The 21,959-nt window shown below is 34.2% G+C and overlaps 1 protein-coding gene across 1 annotated transcript; it reads right to left on the bottom strand.

Moving 5' to 3' along the window:
- Window positions 1–8,193: 8,193 nt before the first annotated feature.
- On the bottom strand, window positions 8,194–8,733 carry LOC127079822 (uncharacterized). The gene is made up of 2 exons (XM_051020190.1): window positions 8,346–8,733; window positions 8,194–8,222 (listed from the first exon to the last, which is right to left on the bottom strand). The coding sequence occupies exons 1-2, from the start codon at window positions 8,731–8,733 to the stop codon at window positions 8,194–8,196; spliced, it is 417 nt and encodes a 138-aa protein (XP_050876147.1).
- Between the last annotated feature and the right edge of the window lie 13,226 nt (window positions 8,734–21,959).

The following is a 21,959-nucleotide window of genomic DNA, read 5'->3' as shown; positions in this document are numbered from 1 at the left end:
AAGGCCAGCGCCCCGACGCAAAAATTTTACGAACAATTCATTTGAAATCGACGTCGTTTTTTTCATCAACACTTGATACTTTTAAGCACAACTCTTGTGCATTCACAACCCTAATCACATAACTCTTTGACAGCTAAACCCTTATACCGTCATGAACCTTAATGCAGTAATTTCATACCGTCAAACACACCTCGATTGTTAATTCAGTATGATTGATCAACATGTCATTGCTTCACCATACTAATGTCAGATCAAGAAGCAAATGACCATTGATCGCTAAAAGGAAAACAACCATTAAGTGTTTGAATGAACGAAACAGAAACAGAAATAATATATCATATATACCGTATTTTGCATCAGAATTACTTATATTTTATATATAACTTGATCGATCTCAATTGTGTAACCTATGGACGATCGATATATCGCTGCTTCACCATACTAACATCGGATTCTGAAGCATAGTCAACATCAATCATCCAAATCGTACACACATGAAGCCAAATTTAATTACTCGTTTATTATTGAATTCATTCTGTATTTTAATCGTATTAATACAGAAAATACAGAAAATAAACAGCTATCAGATGCATGGTTTCATAAGTGGCTCTGATACCACTAAAGGAGAATAGCGATCCAAAACACAGTGGAATTTACAGTTTTTTCTCCTTTAGTGATCCTTACGAATGAGCATGACCAGTGATAGAATCGTTACCTCTTGTGGCGATTGAAACCTTTGATGCAGATCTAGGGAGTGATCATGAATGTTGAATGGTGACAATGCCTCTACTCAGTCCACACGAACGAATTCCTTCAGTCTCAGTGCTAGATGCTACAAATGAAGGCTTTGAGTGTGTGTGTGTGTGTGTTGTGTGTGTGTGTGTGTGTGTGCGTGTGTGAGAGAGAGAGAGAGAAACAAAATTTTTATCTAATACAATGCTTCTGCACAAGGGTTCTATTTATAGAACCACTTGTGTGGGCTACAAGCTAAAAAGCCCACTTAAGTGTATGTGGCCCATATCTTATGATACACCAAAGTCACTTAAGCGCGTGGTACCTTACCATATTTCTATTCTACTTAAGTGCACCGTACCTTACGATGTTCTATAATTTACTTAAGTGAACCGTATCTTACGGTGTTCCTTATTTACTCCATCTCTCATCAATTCGTCCTTTTGTGTGTGACCCTGTAGGTTTTCGTGACATTTGCAATTAATTTAAATCACGTATTTAACATAATAAATATTGAGCGATATCTAGCAACACATCACTACTACCCAAGGCACGAAATGTCATGTGATCTGAAAAATTATTTTGTGATAATACTTATGTGTATAATTACCCTTTTGCCTTATATCTATATTGAACACAAGGCATAGACAATGTCATCCTTGTCCAGTTCAATATTGGGCCCTTAGACATTTAACTTGTTATGCAGGATGAGCAAATTCCATCTAGGTCACTCATGTCCCTCAGCATGCTTCGTGAAGTACCCATTAATTGTCTTTATGGTCATCCAGTTACGGACAATGTCTGATCAACAATAAAACACTCGACTCTACATCTAGGGTCCATAGTGGTTTCAGGTCGAAGGGTTGTATACACCACTATCACCATGAGAATAACTTATGACACTTTGGATAACATTCTATATAGGATTCTCATAGCGCGTCAATCCAGTATAAATATTACTCCTGATATTCATACCTATGTTTAAGACTTGATAACTCCTTATCCATGATCCATGAGATGTGATCATCAGTCTATATACATAATAGTCGTAATGCTTTAATGTTATCCCACTTCACAACAAAGCTCGACTTCGGATACTTTAAGAATAATGTTCTTATGTTTAATGGGATCTCATGATTAAGTCACACTTGATACATTAAACGAACTAGCTATTCTAAGGACTTTATTAAACAAACATAATAAAGAAAAAAATCCTTTTATTATTAATAAATAATTCGATACAAGTACCAAAAGTATTGGCCTCTAGGGCTTACACCAATAATAACCACTCGCAGAGATGGTTCTAAGGTTTTGGATATGGTTCCCAGAGTCATGAACCTTAATCGTATAGACGTCATACAACAAGCTAGCCATTTTATGATGAGAGTGACGAAAGAGTCTATTCTGAGTGGGATGTTTATATTGACCATACAAGGTGTGCTCAATGGGGGTCAACACTACAAAACCACCATATATGGAACATGTTCTAAAAATGTCCTTAGAGTCATCGACCATAATCAGAACTTTGTCATGTAACTGGCTAGCCATTTTATGACACATTCAAGAAAAGATCTACTCCAAATGGAGTATTTGTATTAGCCATTCAAGGTGTGCTCCTTGGGGGCCAAAACTACATAACCACCTCCTAACTTATGTCTTTTTTCTATTTTTTTCGAAAGCACGGGTGTAGAGCTTCACTTAAGTAACAATCCCCAATGCCCGCACATGAATATATACATGGATATAAAATGCGATAAAGCAAAATAAAGGAAACATACAACAAATAAGAAACAACAAAGCTAACAAACAAATGAAAATATAACTAAACTAGGGTGGACTCTCTTAGGTAAAACCCCCAGCAGACTCGCCAGATGTTGCATCTAAAAAAATATGATCCTTTGTTAAATGCTCGTGCGCTTGTGGAAAAAATGATTCAAACCAAACTTTATTTATTCCAAAAGGAAAGGGAAAATATCAATAAAACCCACGAAGAAAAAATAAAATGGTCGTCGCAACAAAGAGCGGGTTTGGGAGTCAGGTATGCAATGGAGAGGTATTAACACCCCTCACATCCATTGTATTCAACGAGACCTGCTTATTTGGTTATGCGAATGAATGTTAGCATGATGTTAATTTGCGATCTTCTACTTATTGAGGGAGAAAAAAGAAAGAAAATATTTTTAGAGTTTTTATTATTGTGCTTGACAAGATTTCAAAAACCATGCACCAACGTGACTCCAGGTGCGATGGAGAACTCAAGCCTTTGTTTGTTTCACGTCGATATATATAAAGCATACTCGTTCCATAAAAGGTTTTCGAAGTCGCGCAAGGGCAAAAAACGAGTTTGATTGTTTGAATTGCTTTTATATGAAGATTTGATATTGGTAAAATATGAGTAATTATTTGAGCATAGGTGTGCACCAAGCGCGTGTTTACTCGGGATTCACATGGATGTGTTTCCAATTTCCCCTTTATTCCAATTTTTATTAATGTGTTTTAGATTGAAAGACTAATAGTCATTTTGAACCATGTGTGCTCCGAGCGCTCGACTATTAAGGGGTTTGAAGAGATATGCATCTCTCAATCCTTTATCTTTCAACTTTTATTAAGAAAAGATTTTTGCACATTAACGACTTGACTTTGAATCAAGCGTTTGATGTATTATGAAAATAGTTTGATGTTATTTGAATCAGTGGTAAAAGATGGTTGAAGACTAAGCAAAAGTGAGAATCGACAAAAGGTTTCAAATTGCATTGGGAGAGGTGTGAATTCTAGTGTGATGACGCGAACTCTAGCACAAGGCGTAACTTAACACCATAAATAAAATTGAATTGAATATGTACAAAGAACGCGATAAAATAAAAAGAGACAAACATATACCAAATATTTACAGCACAAATTCATTAGATCGAAAAAGTAAACCAAAATAAAACATGCATGAATCAAAATCATGACGCAAGGACGCGAATCAATGTTGCGTAATGCGAAGATGTGCAAAGCAAAGCTACAAAAAGTAGGATTCAAATTCGATTTAAATGTAACAACGTTGGATCCTTTTATCTCAACACGAATCGAATTACAAATTGCTAATGCACAATGCGCTCATCACAAATAAAACCGAATCGCAACGAAATATAACATCGTGAAAGAAAAAGTCACATATCGAAGCGCGAATTGGTGAAAAGGAAAAGTGTAGATTATCTCTATGTTAAACCATTGGAAGTGCATACGAAATTGAAACTGACAACAACCAAGTTGAAAATGTTGCACACAAACCAAAAAAATTCCAACAAAATGATAACACTTAATGCGATCATCGCAAGCGAGTAGGAATTTATAATAAAACTAACTCAAGGAGGCGAAATCATTAAAAAATGAAACTTAACGTGCAAAGACACAATGCAATGCAACTTAAAGTTAACACACGTGTTTTATAACATAAAGCAACTAATGGTGTGGAATGAAACGCTGAAACGCAACCAAATCTAAACACGCATACACATCAAAATGTTACATCGATATATTGAACGAAAAACTCAGCGGTATAACGACATGTAAAGGATGTCAAATCCGCGGATTAATATCTGATTTATGCAACACAACAAAATAAAGTAAAACAACAACAACAACCACACATATATATTTATTATGATTATAGCTAGCATTACAACATCACAAATACAAAACAATCAACATCGTAAATGATATCGAATCAGAATACTCAAAAACAAATATGCAACAAAAAAACAAATAGAATCATAAATGAATCGAAAATAATTTTGAATACCATTTGAAGCGAAGAACTGGGCTGACTTTGACAGTGTTTCTTTGTCATTGAAGTTGTCGCTATAAATATGGAAATGAAGTTGATCGTGTTGTGTGGATATGAAGTTTGAAGGTGGTGAACTCGAGGTAACAAAAAATGAAGAAGATAAGGTGATGACGGCCATCAAAATGTTTTTGAGGGTGTGTTTTGCTCGTCAGCGTTGCCCGGTTGCATGATGGTCTGGTTTATAGGTGGTTGGAGCTTTGAGTTTTATTGGTGGTTGCAATGGTGCTCTATTTACAAGGTGGAGCTTGGCCGAATTTGTTTTTTGAATGTTATAGTGGTTTGATAGGAAGTTGCAAAAAATTGTATGTGTTAAGAAGGGTTTCATGGAAGTGGTGGCGATATTGAGCACAACGGTTGGCGATTTTGGATGTGGAAGAAGGAGGCAACTAAAGAATATGGATGTTGTTGTGTATGAAAATGAGAGAGTTAACATTTTTGAAGTGCGGTGGTGAGTATTATGAGGATAGTATGTTGAATGGAAGGAGAAGATGATGAAGTTTGTTTTGTTTTTGTTGTTTGAAGAAAAGAAGGCGGTGAATGGCTTATTGATGTGGGATGCAGTTATCACCGGTTTTGGTGGATGAATGGGAAGCTAATTGTTGTGTTGGAGAGTTGAATGAGATCGGGGAGGGAGTTTGGTAAGGTTGAGGGTGGAAACGGTGGAAGATGAAAGAAATAGTGGAAGAGGGTGAGTAGATTGGATATGGGTCACGAAGAAGAAAAAGAGAAATTTGCAGAGAGAGAGAGAGAGAGAGAGAGATGTTGGAGGAGTTTTTCCAAATGAGAGAGTCATTTATTCTTTAAGCTGCGTTTAACTTCTCATCCCTTTTGCCAAAAACGTTTTTTTCACTTCCTTCATTTATCACATGACACACGTGGCCTATCTCTATTGGTCAGAAAGTCACACTTTTTTATCCTTTTATTCTATGTTTTTTATTATTTCATTTCTCTTTTATTTTTCTTATTTCTCATTGGATGTCAAAGAGAGACATGAATAGTGATTGGTTACCATTGATTAATTTGATCTAATGGCTAAGGATTTACACATAGAAACACATATTAGAGTTTATCGATTAGTTCAAAATGCCCACATTACCCTTGGATATTTTAAGATCAAAAAGTGAATTTAAAAAATAAAAATGCAATAAAATTCAAATCTTTTTTAATAAAGCAAATAAAAATCAAATTATTATTTATTTGTCCTTATTTATTTTTGCTTGATATTTTGACCCAAAAAAACAAAAAAAAAACAAAAAAAAATGAGAGCAAAAGTGATTGAAAAACTAAAGCGAACGCACTAAAATGATCTATGCAAAATAAACTTCCGTAAAATAGACAAATAAAGATCAAACTTTGCAGTAAAAAATGTTCGGTTGAAAAGACTGAGGTTGATCAAAATACGAACGTAAATGTGATCGAAAAAGTAAAATGAGCATGTCAGGTTGAACTACGCAAACCGTAGATCAGTAAAATTAACAACTGCAAGCCTGATCTCGAAATTTTTCACCCGTTAAGTTTATGCTCACTTGAGAAACAATTCAACTGGTCTGTCTGTGAAATAAAAAATTTATTCTGGTCGACCTTTTAGGCACTATGCAAAGAGAAATGCATGTTATGATATACAAATGTCTTATGAATGCATTGATTTATTGATCGAGGGACAAAATTGTGGTATGACATGATGACACTCAAAACAAAACATACTTTTCATGTAAATTGTTCTAACTCACAATGGAAAACTCAAAAAATCCTCAAAACATCGGATAATAATTTAAAGCAACCACATAATAAAAATGAATTCGAAAAGACAACTCAATAAATATCGCGCCCCCTTCTCGATGTTACATACTAGAGCAAATAAAACCGACTAAAATAGCGATAAATATAAAATAAATGAAGAACAACTCCAAGGGCATCTTCCATTTAAAAGCACTACTCCTACTGAGTATCTGATTGTTTGTACTCCATAGGAGCACATATGTCGCAACAATAAAAAGTGAATGAGAATACACCTTATAAATGATAACGATGTAATTTAGCAACATGATGGTAAATATCGATAATCACAAATACATCATTCACATGAACATAATCAAATCTCAAATAGTGAATCAAATGCTAATGCCACCAACTCCTTCATAAAAAATGCATGTGGTATTGGGTTTTTGGGTCAAAGGTATGTTAGTGATTGTCCATCTCTCTGATTCCCCTTGAACTATGTCCCTCTCTGGACGTGAGACCGCCATAATTTAAATGATTCCACAGAGTTTTTAAGGGAACTCTAAAAAACTCTCCAACAAAACTTGACAACTCTAGGGTGACCATTAAGTATCCAAAGTACTCGAAAATATACTCCACTGACAACTTTCATAGGTGATAACTCTACTGAACTCCTTAGGGGATGGCAGTTTGACTCAAATAATAATAAAATTAAATCTAAAGTAATAATTATACCTCAACTTATCAACAAAGTTACTGACAAGAAAATTGCTCAAATTTTGCCTAAATGACCCTCCAACACGAAAATCTCTAAAATCGCCGCTTGTCGCCCATAGTTTGTTTGTACATCCCCAACCGAACAACCTCGCAGCCCAGTTGTACAACCGTGTCGTACAACCTGCAACCCCTCCGTACAACCCCAACTGTATAACGTTAACTGTACAACCCATGACCCCTTCGCACAACTCGTAGCCCAGCCGTATAGCCCTAGTTGTACAATCTCTACTCAATTTTTACTATTTTCATAAAAAAAAATCTAATTTTAAGAAAATTATGTTTTTCTGATATTTGGGAAAATTTGGGAATACATATCATAAGTTTTCTGCATAAATAAATTAAGGTCGCTAAAATTTACAAACAAAATCCAAAGTCTTTAAAATAAGATCACAACAACATATGCACAATTTCACAATAATAGAATCACAGTCAACAACAAGGATTGTTAAACCTAAAAACAATAGCATTTTATTAACCGTAGGGATTTATCTCAAATCCATTTTGATTTTTAGAGCAACTCAAACAAAACCATAAAATTCATCGATCGTGCCAATAAGACTTTGCTCAAACCTTATTCGACCAAGCAGTTCATAAATCGTAAGAAGTTAGGGGAAATAAAGCATTACACATGGCACTAATGGGAGAATAAAGAACCCTCACCATTCTGGCCTCCCAATTCACCCATCAATAAGGAAATCCCCCATTACCTTACGATTGCAAAACCTTCAATTTTTTTGGCTATGGATTTCCTTCCTAGAGTTCCTTAGGTTTTCTGCCTCTTCTCCCTCTTCTTCAATTTCACGTATCAACAAAAACTTTTCCAAAACCCTTAATTTTTCTATTTAAATAACCAAAAAAGGTTTTGTTAATTCTCAACTTTCCCTTAACTCTTGGCTATTACTCCTTAATACTCCAATTTCATTAAACTTCTAATTTCACCCCATATTCTCAATTTTTATATTTTTATTATTTTAATTAAATAAATATTTTATTAAAATAAATATATAATCAAAATTCTCCAAATTTATATTTTCTCAAATTATTATAAAATAACTGAATTTATCCAATTATTCCTAATAATTCCAATAAATTCTATTTTTATTTTCCGCTTTCCAATCCTATAACTCTAGTAGTTAATAAATTACCAAAATACCCTTACACACTAAATAACACAAAAAATCAAATATAAGGAATAGAGCACGCTCATAATTAAATAAAATATTTAATTAAAACCAGGGTGTTACAACTCTCCCCCACTTAAAAGATTTTTGCCCTAAAATATCACCTGGCAAAAACAGACCCGGATAAGATTCCCTCATCCGGCTCTCCAGCTCCCACGTCAAGCTCCCTCTAGCAGGTCCTCCCCGATAAACCTTCATTAGAGCAATCTCTTTACCCCGTAACTGTTTTATTTCTCGATCCTTAATCCTTATCAACGATGCTTCAACAATTATATTATCCCTCACTTGTACATCATCCATTTGGATTATATGAGATGGATCAGGAATATAATTCCGAAGCTGAGATATATGAAAAACATCATGCAGGTTCGAAAAATACGGTGGCAAGACCACCCTGTAGGCAACAACTCCAATCTGCTGGGTAATCTGATATGGACCATTGAAGTGAAGAGTAAGTTTCTTAGACTTCAAGGCACATCCAACACCAGTCATAGGAGTGATTCTCAAAAATACATGATCATCCTCTCAGAACTCGAGAACCTTCCTTCGCTTATCATGGTAACTCTTTTGCTTACTCTGAGACACCTTCACCTTTTTTTGGGATCATTTTCATGTTTTTAGTAGTCTACTACATAATCTCTGGTCCAAGTACAACACTCTCTCCTCCCACACAAAGCTTCGAATTATGTCATTCTAATATTAGAATGGTATCTGTAATTGTATGTAAACTCAGTCAATTATAGGAAACCATCCCAAGCGCCTCATTGCTCTAAGACGCAAGCCCTTAATAAGTCCTATAGATATTGGATATTTCTCTTGGGTTGACCATCAGTATACGGTGGATAGGCAAAATGAAACCTTATCTTAGCACTCAAAGCCTCTTGTAAACTCTCCCAAAACCTGGATGTGAATCTCAAGTCTCTATCAGACACAATACTCAAAGAAATACCAAGAAGCTTCACAATCACATCAATGTAAATCTTAGCCAACTTCTACAATGAAAAACTTATCTTCATTAGAATGAAGTGTGCCAATTTAGTCAACATATCCATAATCACGCAACTCATATAACATCCTCTAGGAGTATTTGGCAACCCAGTCACAAAATCCATCGATATATTGTCCCACTTCTATTCGAGAATATCCAATGGTTGCATCAGTTCAGAAGGTTTCTGATGCTTAATCTTTGACTTCTGGCAAGTCAGATATGAATATACAAAATATGCAACATCTCTCTTCATTCCTAGCCACCAAAATATTTTCTTAAGGTCTTGGTACATTTTAGTAGCCCTAGGATGAATACTCAAACCGCTTTGGTGACTTTCCTCCAAAATGGTCTTCTTAAGTTCAGGAACATCAGGTACACAAACTTTATTCCAAAAATTTAGAATCTCATTCTCGGTAACTCTAAAATCTTCATCTTCACCTTGATTAAATGATCACAGACGATCAACCAAGGCTACATCCAGTTTTATACTTTATCTGATATCATCAAGAAAACCACTAGTCATCTTCAACATGCCCAATCTCAAACTATCAGTAGTCACATCGCACACCAAACTAAATTCTTTAAATTGCTCGATCAAATCCAAATCATCAACCATCACCGTCGCCATCTGTAACAACTTCTGACTCAAAACATCTGCTACAACATTGGCTTTACCGGGATGGTAGTTCAAACCAAAGTCATAGTCCTTCAAAAAATCTAACGATCTCATCTGCCTCATATTCAAGTCATTATGATCGAATAGATATTTCAAACTCTCGTGACTACTGAGTACTTCGAATCTAGAACCATACAAACATTGTCTCCATAACTTCAACATGAATACTATAACTTCCAGCTCTAAATCGTGATTAGGGTAGTGTAGCGGTAAATTCAAGACCTTCAAGCTATGGATAAGCTTAACGTCAATAAAACCAGAGTCGTCGTCGCGCTTTTATTGTTTCCAAAGGAAAAGGGAAAAGTACTAACAAAACCCTAAGATAAGAAGTTTTCAAATCAAAACTAATAAAATGGCGGAGATTACAGGTAAGGGGTTGGTTACACAAAGGGAAGGTGTTAGCACCCAAAGTGTCCTAGGTACTCCTAGGGAGCCCTTTTTATGTGTGTATGTGTTTTTGGTATAAAAGATATTTGAGAAGAAATAGAGTGTGGGGATGAGAAAAGAATTCATTAATTATATTTTTGTGTTTGACAAGACCTTCGGACTCGTGCCTACGTACCAACATAAAAATGAGGGATCAAAACCTCGTAGTTCGTGGTAAAAATTTCAAAATGAGTGAATTGCTTTTAATCAAAAGTTTAAGTGAAGAAAGGGCACAAAAGCCTAAAAACTTGAATGAGGTTGTTAGTTCTTTTTGTCTTTTGAAATATTAAGTCAATATGATTAAGTTTATTTACAAATTTGATTTAAGAAAGAGTTTGAAAATTCAATGGCATAAAGCCAAAGTTTCTAATTTGAAATAAGGTCTAAGTTTGAAATCACAAGCAAAGAAAGTTTTTCGAAAAGGGGGAGAGATTTTGAAATTTAAAAAGTGGGAGAAGATGAAGAGACTAATCCTAAGCATAAAATTAAAAGTTAAGAGTTGAAAAGACCTTACCAATGAGATGCAATCCAACAGACAAGAATGTCATATAGAAAACCCACTTTCCTTTTGGAATTTGAATTAAGCAATAATCAATCAGGAAATTAGCAATATCCAAACATCATGAAGATCAAGGCATCGAGTAAAGATAGCCACATCCAAGCAAGCAAATCCCATAGCTAGCAGTCTTCTTTGTCTTCTCATGTATCAGATAAAATATTCCTTGATCAACTCAGAAGAACATCAGACACAAGATCGAAATAACAATTAGCACCAAGACAAGGTAGCAGATGAGTTCAAGTAAATCCCAAGACTTGCATCAGATGAAGGCTCAGTGCACAATAACTTGGTCTCAAAAAGTTGGCATTGACCAAGTCCTTTTTGCACAGGGAATGTTGCCTAATTCTAAGTCCAAAAGTTCAAATCAAGATCAACAGTCCACCAAACATTTTTTAGAGTTTTTTGTTATTTATTAAGTGTTTTAAGGCCCTAAGACCACAAGATATGGCTTAAATGAGCAAAGTGAAATGGCATAAACATAAACAAATTAAATGAAATGTAAATGGCAATGAATGATAAATAACTAAAAAATTAGCATGCATAAAGTAAATGACTTGAAAGTAAAATAATATTAATAAGAGTTAGTCAAATGTTAGTTAAGTGTTAGTGGTGTTTTGTTTTTTTAATTGATTAAGTCATTTTTTGGAGAACACTCAACCATCCATTCACAAGCATGAATCCTTGAACCAAGACATCTTCCATAGGAAGGGAAAAAGGCCAAGTTTCCACACAATACCATGAAGGATGGGAGACTTACAATCTCACTTACTAGAATGTTATGCATTTAGGGTCAAATTTAGCTCTATGTTAAGCAATCGTAATTGGACTTATGTAGAAGTTACAACTATCTGAGGTCGTGCAATAGAAATTTAGGTGCTAACGCATGTTATAGATTTGGTATAATGAACCAAACTCCTAAAACATACCACACACTAAAAGAAAAGACCAAGAGGGATGAACCTATCTCATCCATACTTGTATTGGTTCATCTGACACAAGGTCATTGATGAACCAATTAGCCATATGATATTTGAGATTTCATTGGTCAATGAAAGGAATGGGAAAGAATAAGGATGAAGATGAAGGGGGATGAGAAAGAGAGAAATACAAATTGGTCATGGGAGGATTATTATCAAATTAAAATCATTCATTCATTTTGGGAGATGAAATATACATTTCATCAATCCCCTAAATCCAAAGATTTTAATCCAACAAAAGTCAAATCAACTTTGACCAAGGCCCAAACAAATAATCAAACATCTCAAGACCATAAAAATGGCTCAACATACTTTTTACACAATTAATCAATTAAAAATCAAATTAAAAATGCATTAAAATACAAATTAAATTGGGCAAAACCTAAAATCTCTTCATGACACCAAATAAATGGCTAATAGATTTATCCTAGGTCAAACAAGGTCAAAGGACCTTAGACAATTTTTTTTATGATTTTTGAAAAGTCAGAAGTATTTTTAAACAATTAAAAATATGTATAAAAACATTTAATTCATGAAAAATATCAAAATTAATCCAAAAAATAATTTTAATTCAAAAAATGAAAGAGGAAAATATTTAAAGATTTTTGGTGAAAGTCCCATGTTTTTTGGATTAAAAATGAGATTATTATGAATTAAAAAAAAGGAATAAACATAAATTCAGAAATTAAAAAGAAAATAAAAAAAACAAGGGCCATCAGATCTCCCTCATTAATTGAGGTGGCAGATCTGATGGCCACACGCGCACGTTCCATCATGCTCTTTGGTCAATGCAATGTACGCGTGGTAATTAGAATGAACGCTCAAGATTAAAACATTTGAACCAGATCAGATGACTTGGGTTTTTCCAATGCACCACCGGAGCGCTAGCTCCGGTCATCTTCTCCGGTGATCACCACCGGACTGGTCCAACCTCAACTTCATGAAAATGGAAAAACAAGGACACTATTTCAAAGAGAAAATGCTCAGGAGCTCGAATCTGACCTCGATTTTCTCCAATTCCAAGTATATAAAAAGATACATGGATTTGAATTTTGAGGATCATGAACTGAGTTGCTTCGATTTGACCTCAAAGTAACTCAATCTAGTTACCTACATTGGTAGGACTTCAGCCATCCAAAAATCAATCAAAATATTTGAGAAATGAGGGAGAATCGAAGAAGAGAAGTTTCTGAAATTTCACCTTCGAGTGGCTTCAATTCAGGTTGATCCTGATCTGGATTTGCTTGATTCTTCCTTCTCTTGATTGCAGTAATCAATTGAGATGGAAACGACAATGAATTCTTGGAGTTTGAACTTCAAAACAGAAAGTGAAATACAAATTCGATTTCAAATAAATCCTCAAGAAATTCTATGGTGTGAGGATCTGAGCTCTCTTGGCAAAGCTTGGGCAAGGTGTTCATCTGATTTCTGAGGCCATGATCTTGTTTAAATAGGCAAGGGAATTGATCTTTGCACCACTTGAAATTTTGCCAAAATTGGAAACCAAGTTGCATGGATGCATGGGAAATGGTTTAGGCCTAAAGAATGATGCAATCCATCTCCAATTCATGCACAAAGTGTACTGAGGTCATTACATTGAAGCATGCAAAGAAGAATGATCATTTGAATCCAAATCTTGCCAAAACAAACCCAACAAAGGAGCCATGTGCAACTCCCTCAATTTTGATCCAAAAGGTATGATATTGGACTTTTTGGAAAGGTGAGATCAAGGTGAACAACTTTCACGTTTAACACTTTCCCATTTGAAGCTTGTATCATAATTAATTTTGAGGTGGAAGTTTGGAAAATCAAATATATTTGAAAATTTTCTAAGTATTAAGTCAAATGTTCACTTCTTCCATCTTGAATAACATTTTCTATGGACTTCTAATGGAACAAGTTCCTTTATAAAAGTTGTATCTCTTTCAAACCTCTTAAATTTGGTCACAAACTTGACCTCATTTAGATTTGGCATGAAGGAGTTATGTATTTTAGAAGTTGAGGAAAATCACTTGTTCAATGGTAATGGACCAAAATGACCTATAATGTTTCCTCTTGGCACATGCATTTGCAAGTTGAATTTGAACTTATTCCAGACATAAAAGTTGGATAGAAAATCTTGAATTTGATCATGGAACTTGAATGTATTTCATATCATAAAAATTGAGCAAGTTATGGTCCTTGGAAGTTGACCTCCTAACTAGGATTTAGACAAAATGACCTATAATCTTTCACCATAAAAAATGACTTTCCAAGCAAAAGTAGCTCTTGACTCCAACATGAAAGTTGTTTGTAATGTCATAAGAAGTAACTTTAATCTTGGAATCATTTTAATATGACAAAACTTGTAGGAGATAGGGTCTAGGGAACCCCCGTTTTGACAAGTCGACTTACTCTGGTCAACCACCATGAACTATCTTGCAAACTTGACATTCTCTTGATATTTGGGACTCATGGAGGATAATATATGTGTAATATGATGTATAATGAAGTATACCTTGATATATTTGATTAAATGTTGAAGAAACTTATTGAGGAAGTCACACAAGATACCTAGATGAATTAGGGCTTCCAAGGCAAACAAGCTTCAAACTCTTGATGAATTCTTGATCAAAATGATATGTTAAGACCATGGGGATCCATATATGATGTCTAGAGTCAATGTTAACCATATCTTGATTAGTATCCTTATATTGAGGGTCTTAAACCTTAGATATGAGATTGATGAGGCATGGGTGAACACTCACACTACCTACAAAAGAAACAAACTATACATTCACATATTTTTGGCATTTTGGTTAGTAAACAATGAAAAAAAGTATGATACAATCAAATGTACTTGATGACCTCTCCCAATGCAAACCCAATGAATAAGGGGTAAGGAGGATGCCAAGGTGTGATCCAAAAGCCAATGCATATGATGAGGTAGCATGAGGGATCTTAGGGTCAAAATTGGGGTCTTACAGGTACTTCTGTCGCGGCACGAAAAATACCCGAGCGTAAGGAACGCTCGAAATATAAATAAAACAGAGTCGCCACCGAACTTTATTTATTCCAAAAGAGGAAAAGGGAAAATATCGATAAAACCCATGAAAAACAAAAAGAAATGGTCGTCGCAACCAAATCGGGTTCGGGAGTCGGTTATGCAAGGGGAAGGTATTAGCACCCCTCACATCCATCGTACTCGATGGGACCCATTTAGTTAGTTTCGTGTTAGAGTGTTAGCGTGATATCGTTTGTGATCTTCTACTTATCGGGTGAGGAAATAGAAATAAAGAAAGGAAAGACTTAGGGGTGTTTTAATATTAATGTGCCTGACAAGATTTCGCAATCCTGCTCCTACGTATCTCCAGGTGCTATGAAGAACTCAAGGCATACATAGTTCTATCCAAAGAGAACTACTGGGTGGATTGCTTTTAAAGAGAGTGATGCTTGGATCACATTTGAGCGATTAAACCTTTACTTGCTACTCGCTCTTGGAGGCTGAAGTCTTTGTTTGTTTCGCATCAAAACAGATGTTGCATACTCTTTTCTAAAAATGTTTTCGGAGTCGCACAAGGGCGGAAAACAAGTTTGATGAGTTTGATTTGATTTTAAGCGGAGACAAGCATCTAAGCAGGGAGCTCTACTGCAGTACTCAGATGCTCAAAAAGGAAGAGGCCTAAGCCCAATCACTCTGTTTTCATCCAAAAGTTTATTATGAAAATGTATGGAAAATTAGGCCAAAGTTCATTAACGGAAGACGATTAATCAGACAGAGAGCTCTACAGCAGTGTCCAAATAATCGAGAAAGAGAAGGTCGATACCCAATCAATCTTTTCTTCTATAAGAGAAGTGACCTAATCCTGGTAATTATTGTATTTTAATATGGAAGACGAATGTTTGAACATTGAGCTCTACAGCAGTATCATAACATTCGAAACAGAGAAAGTCTAAACTTAATCAGTTTCTTCCATTTCTATTGTGAAAAGCTTTTAAAAACAGCGGGACAACTTGAAATTGGATCAAGTGTCTGAAGTTGACTTTATGAAAATAGTTTGGATGTGGCGGGGGGCATATTTGACTTTGTAATCAATTTGGATTTGATTTAGGATAAAAAGACTCGACGTTGGATCGAGTGTTTATTTTTGTTCTTTTCTGAAAGGGTTGATTTTAATCTTTTGTTAACAATCAAATAGTACAGTAAAGTTAATGAAAGCGGAAAATTTATTACACATGTTTGGGAATGGGGTACATTTTATCGAATGGGGGATACAACACAATAATTAAATCATTCAAGTTTTGAAAGACAGTTATAAAAATAAAAGAATCTCGTTGTAAGAAGGCCCAAGAGAAAGCCAAGGGACTCGGAGTAAAAATCAGAAATTGAACTACATAATTTAGCATAATGTTAAGCAATTGTAAAGCAATTTATGTAGGAATCACCCTATCCGAGGTCGGTCAATAAAACTCTATGCGTGTAAACAATAAATAAAGGAATAACAAGGATGTAAACCGTGAATGTGAGGGTGTAAAAAAGCATGGGCTTAAAGCCCAAAGTGAACTCTAATCCTAATATTAAGATTTTTTAATAATAAAATAAAATAAAAAATAATTAAACTAAATGGGGGCCAACCATCCGCCCTTACAATTACATTTTTTAAAAATCCATTACTAAGTAAAAAGATTAATCAGTGAAAATGAAGTGTTGATGTACTCATAGGTTTCAATGCCATGTACTGAAAAGTTCAAATTAAAAGCTAAAAGAAATAAATCAATGCAATGCCAAAGGAGTAACAACATAATCCAAACTAACCAAAACAAATATGCAAGGATATATCATGCTAAACAAACCTTTAAATAAATAACTATACCAGTTAAAATATAATAAAATTAAATTAAAACACTTCACAACAAAAATAAAATAAAATAAATTAAATTAAATCCATACATAGATCCATAACAAACTAAAATATAATAAATAACAAAAGAAAGTTACCAAAAATATTAGAAAAACAAAAGATATATTTCACACTATCAGTAAAGCATGTTCCATTTTTGCATTGTTCATCATACTTTCATGGCTCACAAAACACAAGTATATGAAACCAAAAATAAACATTATGAGTAAAAAAAGGCAGCAACTCTTCCACTCTAACACCCAACTGTAAATGCAGCAGTACAAATATGAAAGAATCGAAGAAAATATGGTGAGAACAAATACCTTCGAGTTTGAGTGATCCTTGTTACGTACGCTTTCCGTTGAGAAAGTAAGACGGTCAAATGGTGTTGCCGAGTTCGTCGTGGTGTGTGAAGGAGAACGAATGGAATGATGCAGGTTTTCTATTGAAAGCTTTACGGTGGAAGGGAGATATCTCGCGGTTGTGGTGGTGACACGGTCAGAAATTGTTTCCGACGATGCACGACAGTATATGGTGGAGGAAATGTGGGTGTTGTTTTGTTTACATTGTTATGGTGGAAGACCTTTTTGAAGAAGAGAGATTATGAGAGTGCTGAGTGTAAAAAATGATTCTTCTTTTTTCTTTTTTCTTTTCTAAAGTGTCTCAAGTTTGTGCTATATATATACATATATATATTGAATTTTCGTGAGAGATATTTTAAGGCAATGTTTGGATCTTGGCCAAATGAGCAAAAACATTTTTTTTACCTCATGGACTTGAATTGGCCGCGTGGCCTCTTCTTGTGGTTGGAGACTTTTTCAATCACATGTCAAAATATATATACATGATATTATTATTTTTTAAATTAATTATAAATGATAAATAAAATTATTTTCTTAAAAAAAAACTATAACTACTTAAATAGTGTAATGTTAGAAACAAATTAACCTAAACAAGTTAAACTATTTTAAATAATAAAAAAATAACTTAAAATCAAAACAATGGAAAATTTTAGTTAATTATCACATGTATTTTGAAAAAAGATAAAAATAAAAGGATTCGAAATTAAAAAAGACGAAATAAAATGTTCGTAAAAATAAAATGAATGCAACAAAAGGATCAACACGAAATAAAATTCTCGAAAATATATAGGTTTTGATCAAATTTTGAAATAAAAATCGACCGGTTAAAAGACTCAAATTGATTAAAATGCGACTGAAAAAGTAGTCAAAAAATTAAAATGAGCACACCTGGTTAAACTACGCGGACCATAGATTAATAAAACTGACGTCTGCAAGCTCAATTTTGTAATTTTTCGCCCGCTAATCCGTAGCTCAGTTGAGGAACGATTTGACTGGTCTGTCTGTAGATCCGAAAAGTTATTTCGAGCGATATTTTAAGTGTTATGCGGAACAAAATGCATATTGTGACAGGTAAAAAATGTAAACGGCATGTGAATGTATTGAATTGTTGACTGGATAATCGTGAACAGACAATCGATTGTAAATGAATCTCCCTTGTACGATTTGCTGTTGATTCTCAAGCACAAACAAAACCTACAAAGATTCAGACGACGACAATACTCTTGATTATCACCTTCCGAACCTCTAAAATACGATGTAATAAAAATAAGCGATGCAACGAGATTGAGAAATCAAGTCTTTTGACTTCTTAATCAACAGACGACTGAATAAGTATTATCAAAGTCAGATAAAACGTCAGAATTCCTGACTTTTTACCTGAACCCTGATGAATGCTTTAAATTGATGAAATACACGACAAAATGGATCGATTTATGTTATGCTGATGCGAGTGAAAACTCAAGGTAAAATTTAGGGTATGACAGTTGCCCCTATTTAAACATCTTTAACTGGAGGGTATGAAGAACTCTTGTCTTCAAATCATCATGGTAAAAGATAGTTTAAATACCAAACAGACCCAAAATTTACCCTCTTATAAAATAGAATGATATGCTTATGATTATGACCGAATGCACTTGGATTTTAAGAAATACTCTTGATTTCTTAATCAACAAACGATAAATGAAAATGAATGCAACGAGATTTAAGAAATACTCTTGATTTCCTAATTGTCGGGTGATAGGGATGCAATGAAGGTTAAAAAGTACTCTTGACTCCTTACAGATGAATGAATTAAGAAATACTCTTGATCTCTTAATCATATGGCTGAATGAAAATGCAGATGAATTGAGAAATACTCTTGATTTCTTAATCATTAGATGATAAATGATATGAGAAATGCTCTTGATTTCTCAGATGATATACATGTTAAGAAGTACTTTTGACCTCTTAAATATGAAATGGTATGAGTTAAGAAATACTCTAAATTTCTTAATCATGAATGCAAGTGAGTTAAGAAATGCTCTTGATTTCTCAATCATGAGATGACAAATGATATGTATAAGTTAAGAAATACTCTTGATTTCTTAATCATGAATGTAAATGAATTGAGAAATGCTCTTGATTTCTCAGATGACATGCAGATGAGTTAAGAAATATTCCTGATTTCTTAATCATGACTGTAAATGAATTGAGAAATGCTCTTGATTTCTCAGATGAAATGAAAATGAATTAAGAAATACTCTTAATTCTCTAATCATAAATTTAGATGAATTGAGAAATGCTCTTGATTTCTCAGATGACATGCAGATGAGTTAAGAAATACTCTTGTTTTCTTAATCATGAATGCAAATGAAATATGTATGATTTAAGAAATACTCTTGATTTCTTAATCATGATAATGCAGATGAATTAAGAAATACTCTTGATTCCTTAATCATAAATTTAGATGAATTGAGAAATGCTCTTGATTTCTCAGATGACATGCAGATGAGTTAAGAAATACTCTTGTTTTCTTAATCATGAATGCAAATGAAATATGTATGATTTAAGAAATACTCTTGATTTCTTAATCATGATAATGCAGATGAATTAAGAAATACTCTTGATTCCTTAATCATAAATTTAGATGAATTGAGAAATGCTCTTGATTTCTCAGATGACATGCAGATGAGTTAAGAAATACTCTTGTTTTCTTAATCATGAATGCAAATGAAATATGTATGATTTAAGAAATACTCTTGATTTCTTAATCATGATAATGCAAATGAATTAAGAAATACTCTTGATTCCTTAATCATAAATTTAGATGAATTGAGAAATGCTCTTGATTTCTCAGATGACATGCAGATGAGTTAAGAAATACTCTTGTTTTCTTAATCATGAATGCAAATGAAATATGTATGATTTAAGAAATACTCTTGATTTCTTAATCATGATAATGCAGATGAATTAAGAAATACTCTTGATTCCTTAATCATAAATTTAGATGAATTGAGAAATGCTCTTGATTTCTCAGATGACATGCAGATGAGTTAAGAAATACTCTCGTTTTCTTAATCATGAATGCAAATGAAATATGTATGAGTTAAGAAATACTCTTGATTTCTTAATCATGATAATGCAGATGAATTAAGAAATACTCTTGATTCCTTAATCATGAATGTAAATGAGAAATGCTCTTGATTTCTCAGATGACAAGCAAATGACTGGGGATGAGAGAATCATGTTCAGTTGCTCTTGACTGAAATTAGGTCTTTGGGATGGATCTGTTATAAGGTAACATGCTCGACTGGTCTTCAGACGTTCTTCGTTGAAGGCAGACACTCCTAGGGGAATAAATGATCATATTCAGCTGCTTTTGGCTAAAGATGTCATATTCAACAACTCTTGGCTGAAACTGATGCATTCAACGACTCTTGGTTGAAGCAAAAACTGTAAAATAAAATAGTGTTCAACTGCTCTTGGTTGAAACTACTACATAAAATAAAATGGTGTCCAGCTGCTCTTGGCTGAAACTAACGCATTCAACTGCTCTTGGTTGAAGCAAATTGTTGGGAAATACACAAAATGCTTCCTTTGGGGAATAACCGCATGTTCAACTGCTCTTGGCTGATAGAAGACTCTTTTGGGGAATGAGAAGATCTCAGAGACTTGCTGGGGAGTTCAGGAAATTTTGCTGGAGAAAATACAATGTTGGAGAAACTCTGTGTGGAGATATCTACTGGGGAAACCAAGCAGAAAATCTGTTTACACCAAAGTTCCAACGGAAGAAAATCAATCACCTTGCTGGGGAAGAAACTCGTCTTAAGAATTATTACCAACAATGACTGTATTCTGAAAATACTATAGTACTGGAGAAGATAACTGCTCTACTCTTGAGAACACCTCTTGCATCTTGGTTTGCTGAGGATTATATTGAACTTCCTTTAGAGGTTGCTGAATCCGGCTGAGGTTTATGCATGATCTGTTTTTGTACATGATATACAAAATGAATATGAATGCATGAATATATTAGTTTATGCATTTTGTAGGTATCAAGCTCGGATTCTCCAACGCCTTGTCTTGGATAGTTTTGTCACCATGAAGATGATTTTTTGTTGCAAAAAATCTTGATTTCTGCTTTTCCGCTAAGCGGGCTTCAATGAGGACTTCTTGCTTTTGGAAGAAAATCCATTTCAAACTTGCTTTAGATTACAATGATCTAGGAAATGTCCCATGTCTTGTGAACCAGATGCATTATTGTAAACCAACAAAAATTCCTTTTATACTTTCAAAATCAAAACAATTTAAAGTTTTCAAAAGCTTTGTCGTTTCCACTATTTTAATGTTTTTATCTTATCAAAAATAAAAAGCGACATTAAGCAGAAAAACAGAAACAATTGGTAAAGCAATGTTCAACTGAACAATTTTATTTGATGAGAAGAATAACTCATACATGGGGTTCATGAAGATGTAAACCCCTCTAAGAGGAGATTACAGAGAAATAAAGCAAGTAAATGGCAACAAAAATTTAACTGATTTTCCAACAAAATACAACTTTGCTACTTTCCCCTATGTCCTCTAGTCTTCATTACTTTGCTTCTGGAGATGGTAACTGGACTGCTTTCTTCCATCTGAGCCTTGTTGTAGTGTTGACTTGTGTCACTGCAGTATTATGCTTTTGGATATTCCCTAACTTTTGCGTGAACTGCTCCTTAAGAGTTTCAGTTCACCGAGAGATTTTACCCTTTTTTGCTTAAGCCGCCCTTTCGGGTTTTCGACTTACCGAGCTTAATTTTTGTTTATCCCTAATTTTTGCCTGAGCCGCCCTTTCGGGTTTTCAACTCACCGGGATGCTCATTTTTTGCCTA

The sequence above is a fragment of the Lathyrus oleraceus genome, chromosome 5 (assembly GCF_024323335.1).
Source record: "Lathyrus oleraceus cultivar Zhongwan6 chromosome 5, CAAS_Psat_ZW6_1.0, whole genome shotgun sequence".
In the NCBI taxonomy this organism is placed as follows: domain Eukaryota; kingdom Viridiplantae; phylum Streptophyta; class Magnoliopsida; order Fabales; family Fabaceae; genus Lathyrus; species Lathyrus oleraceus.
The sequence above is the reverse complement of the archived record's forward strand: the minus strand, read 5'-3'. Positions and strand labels throughout refer to the sequence as shown.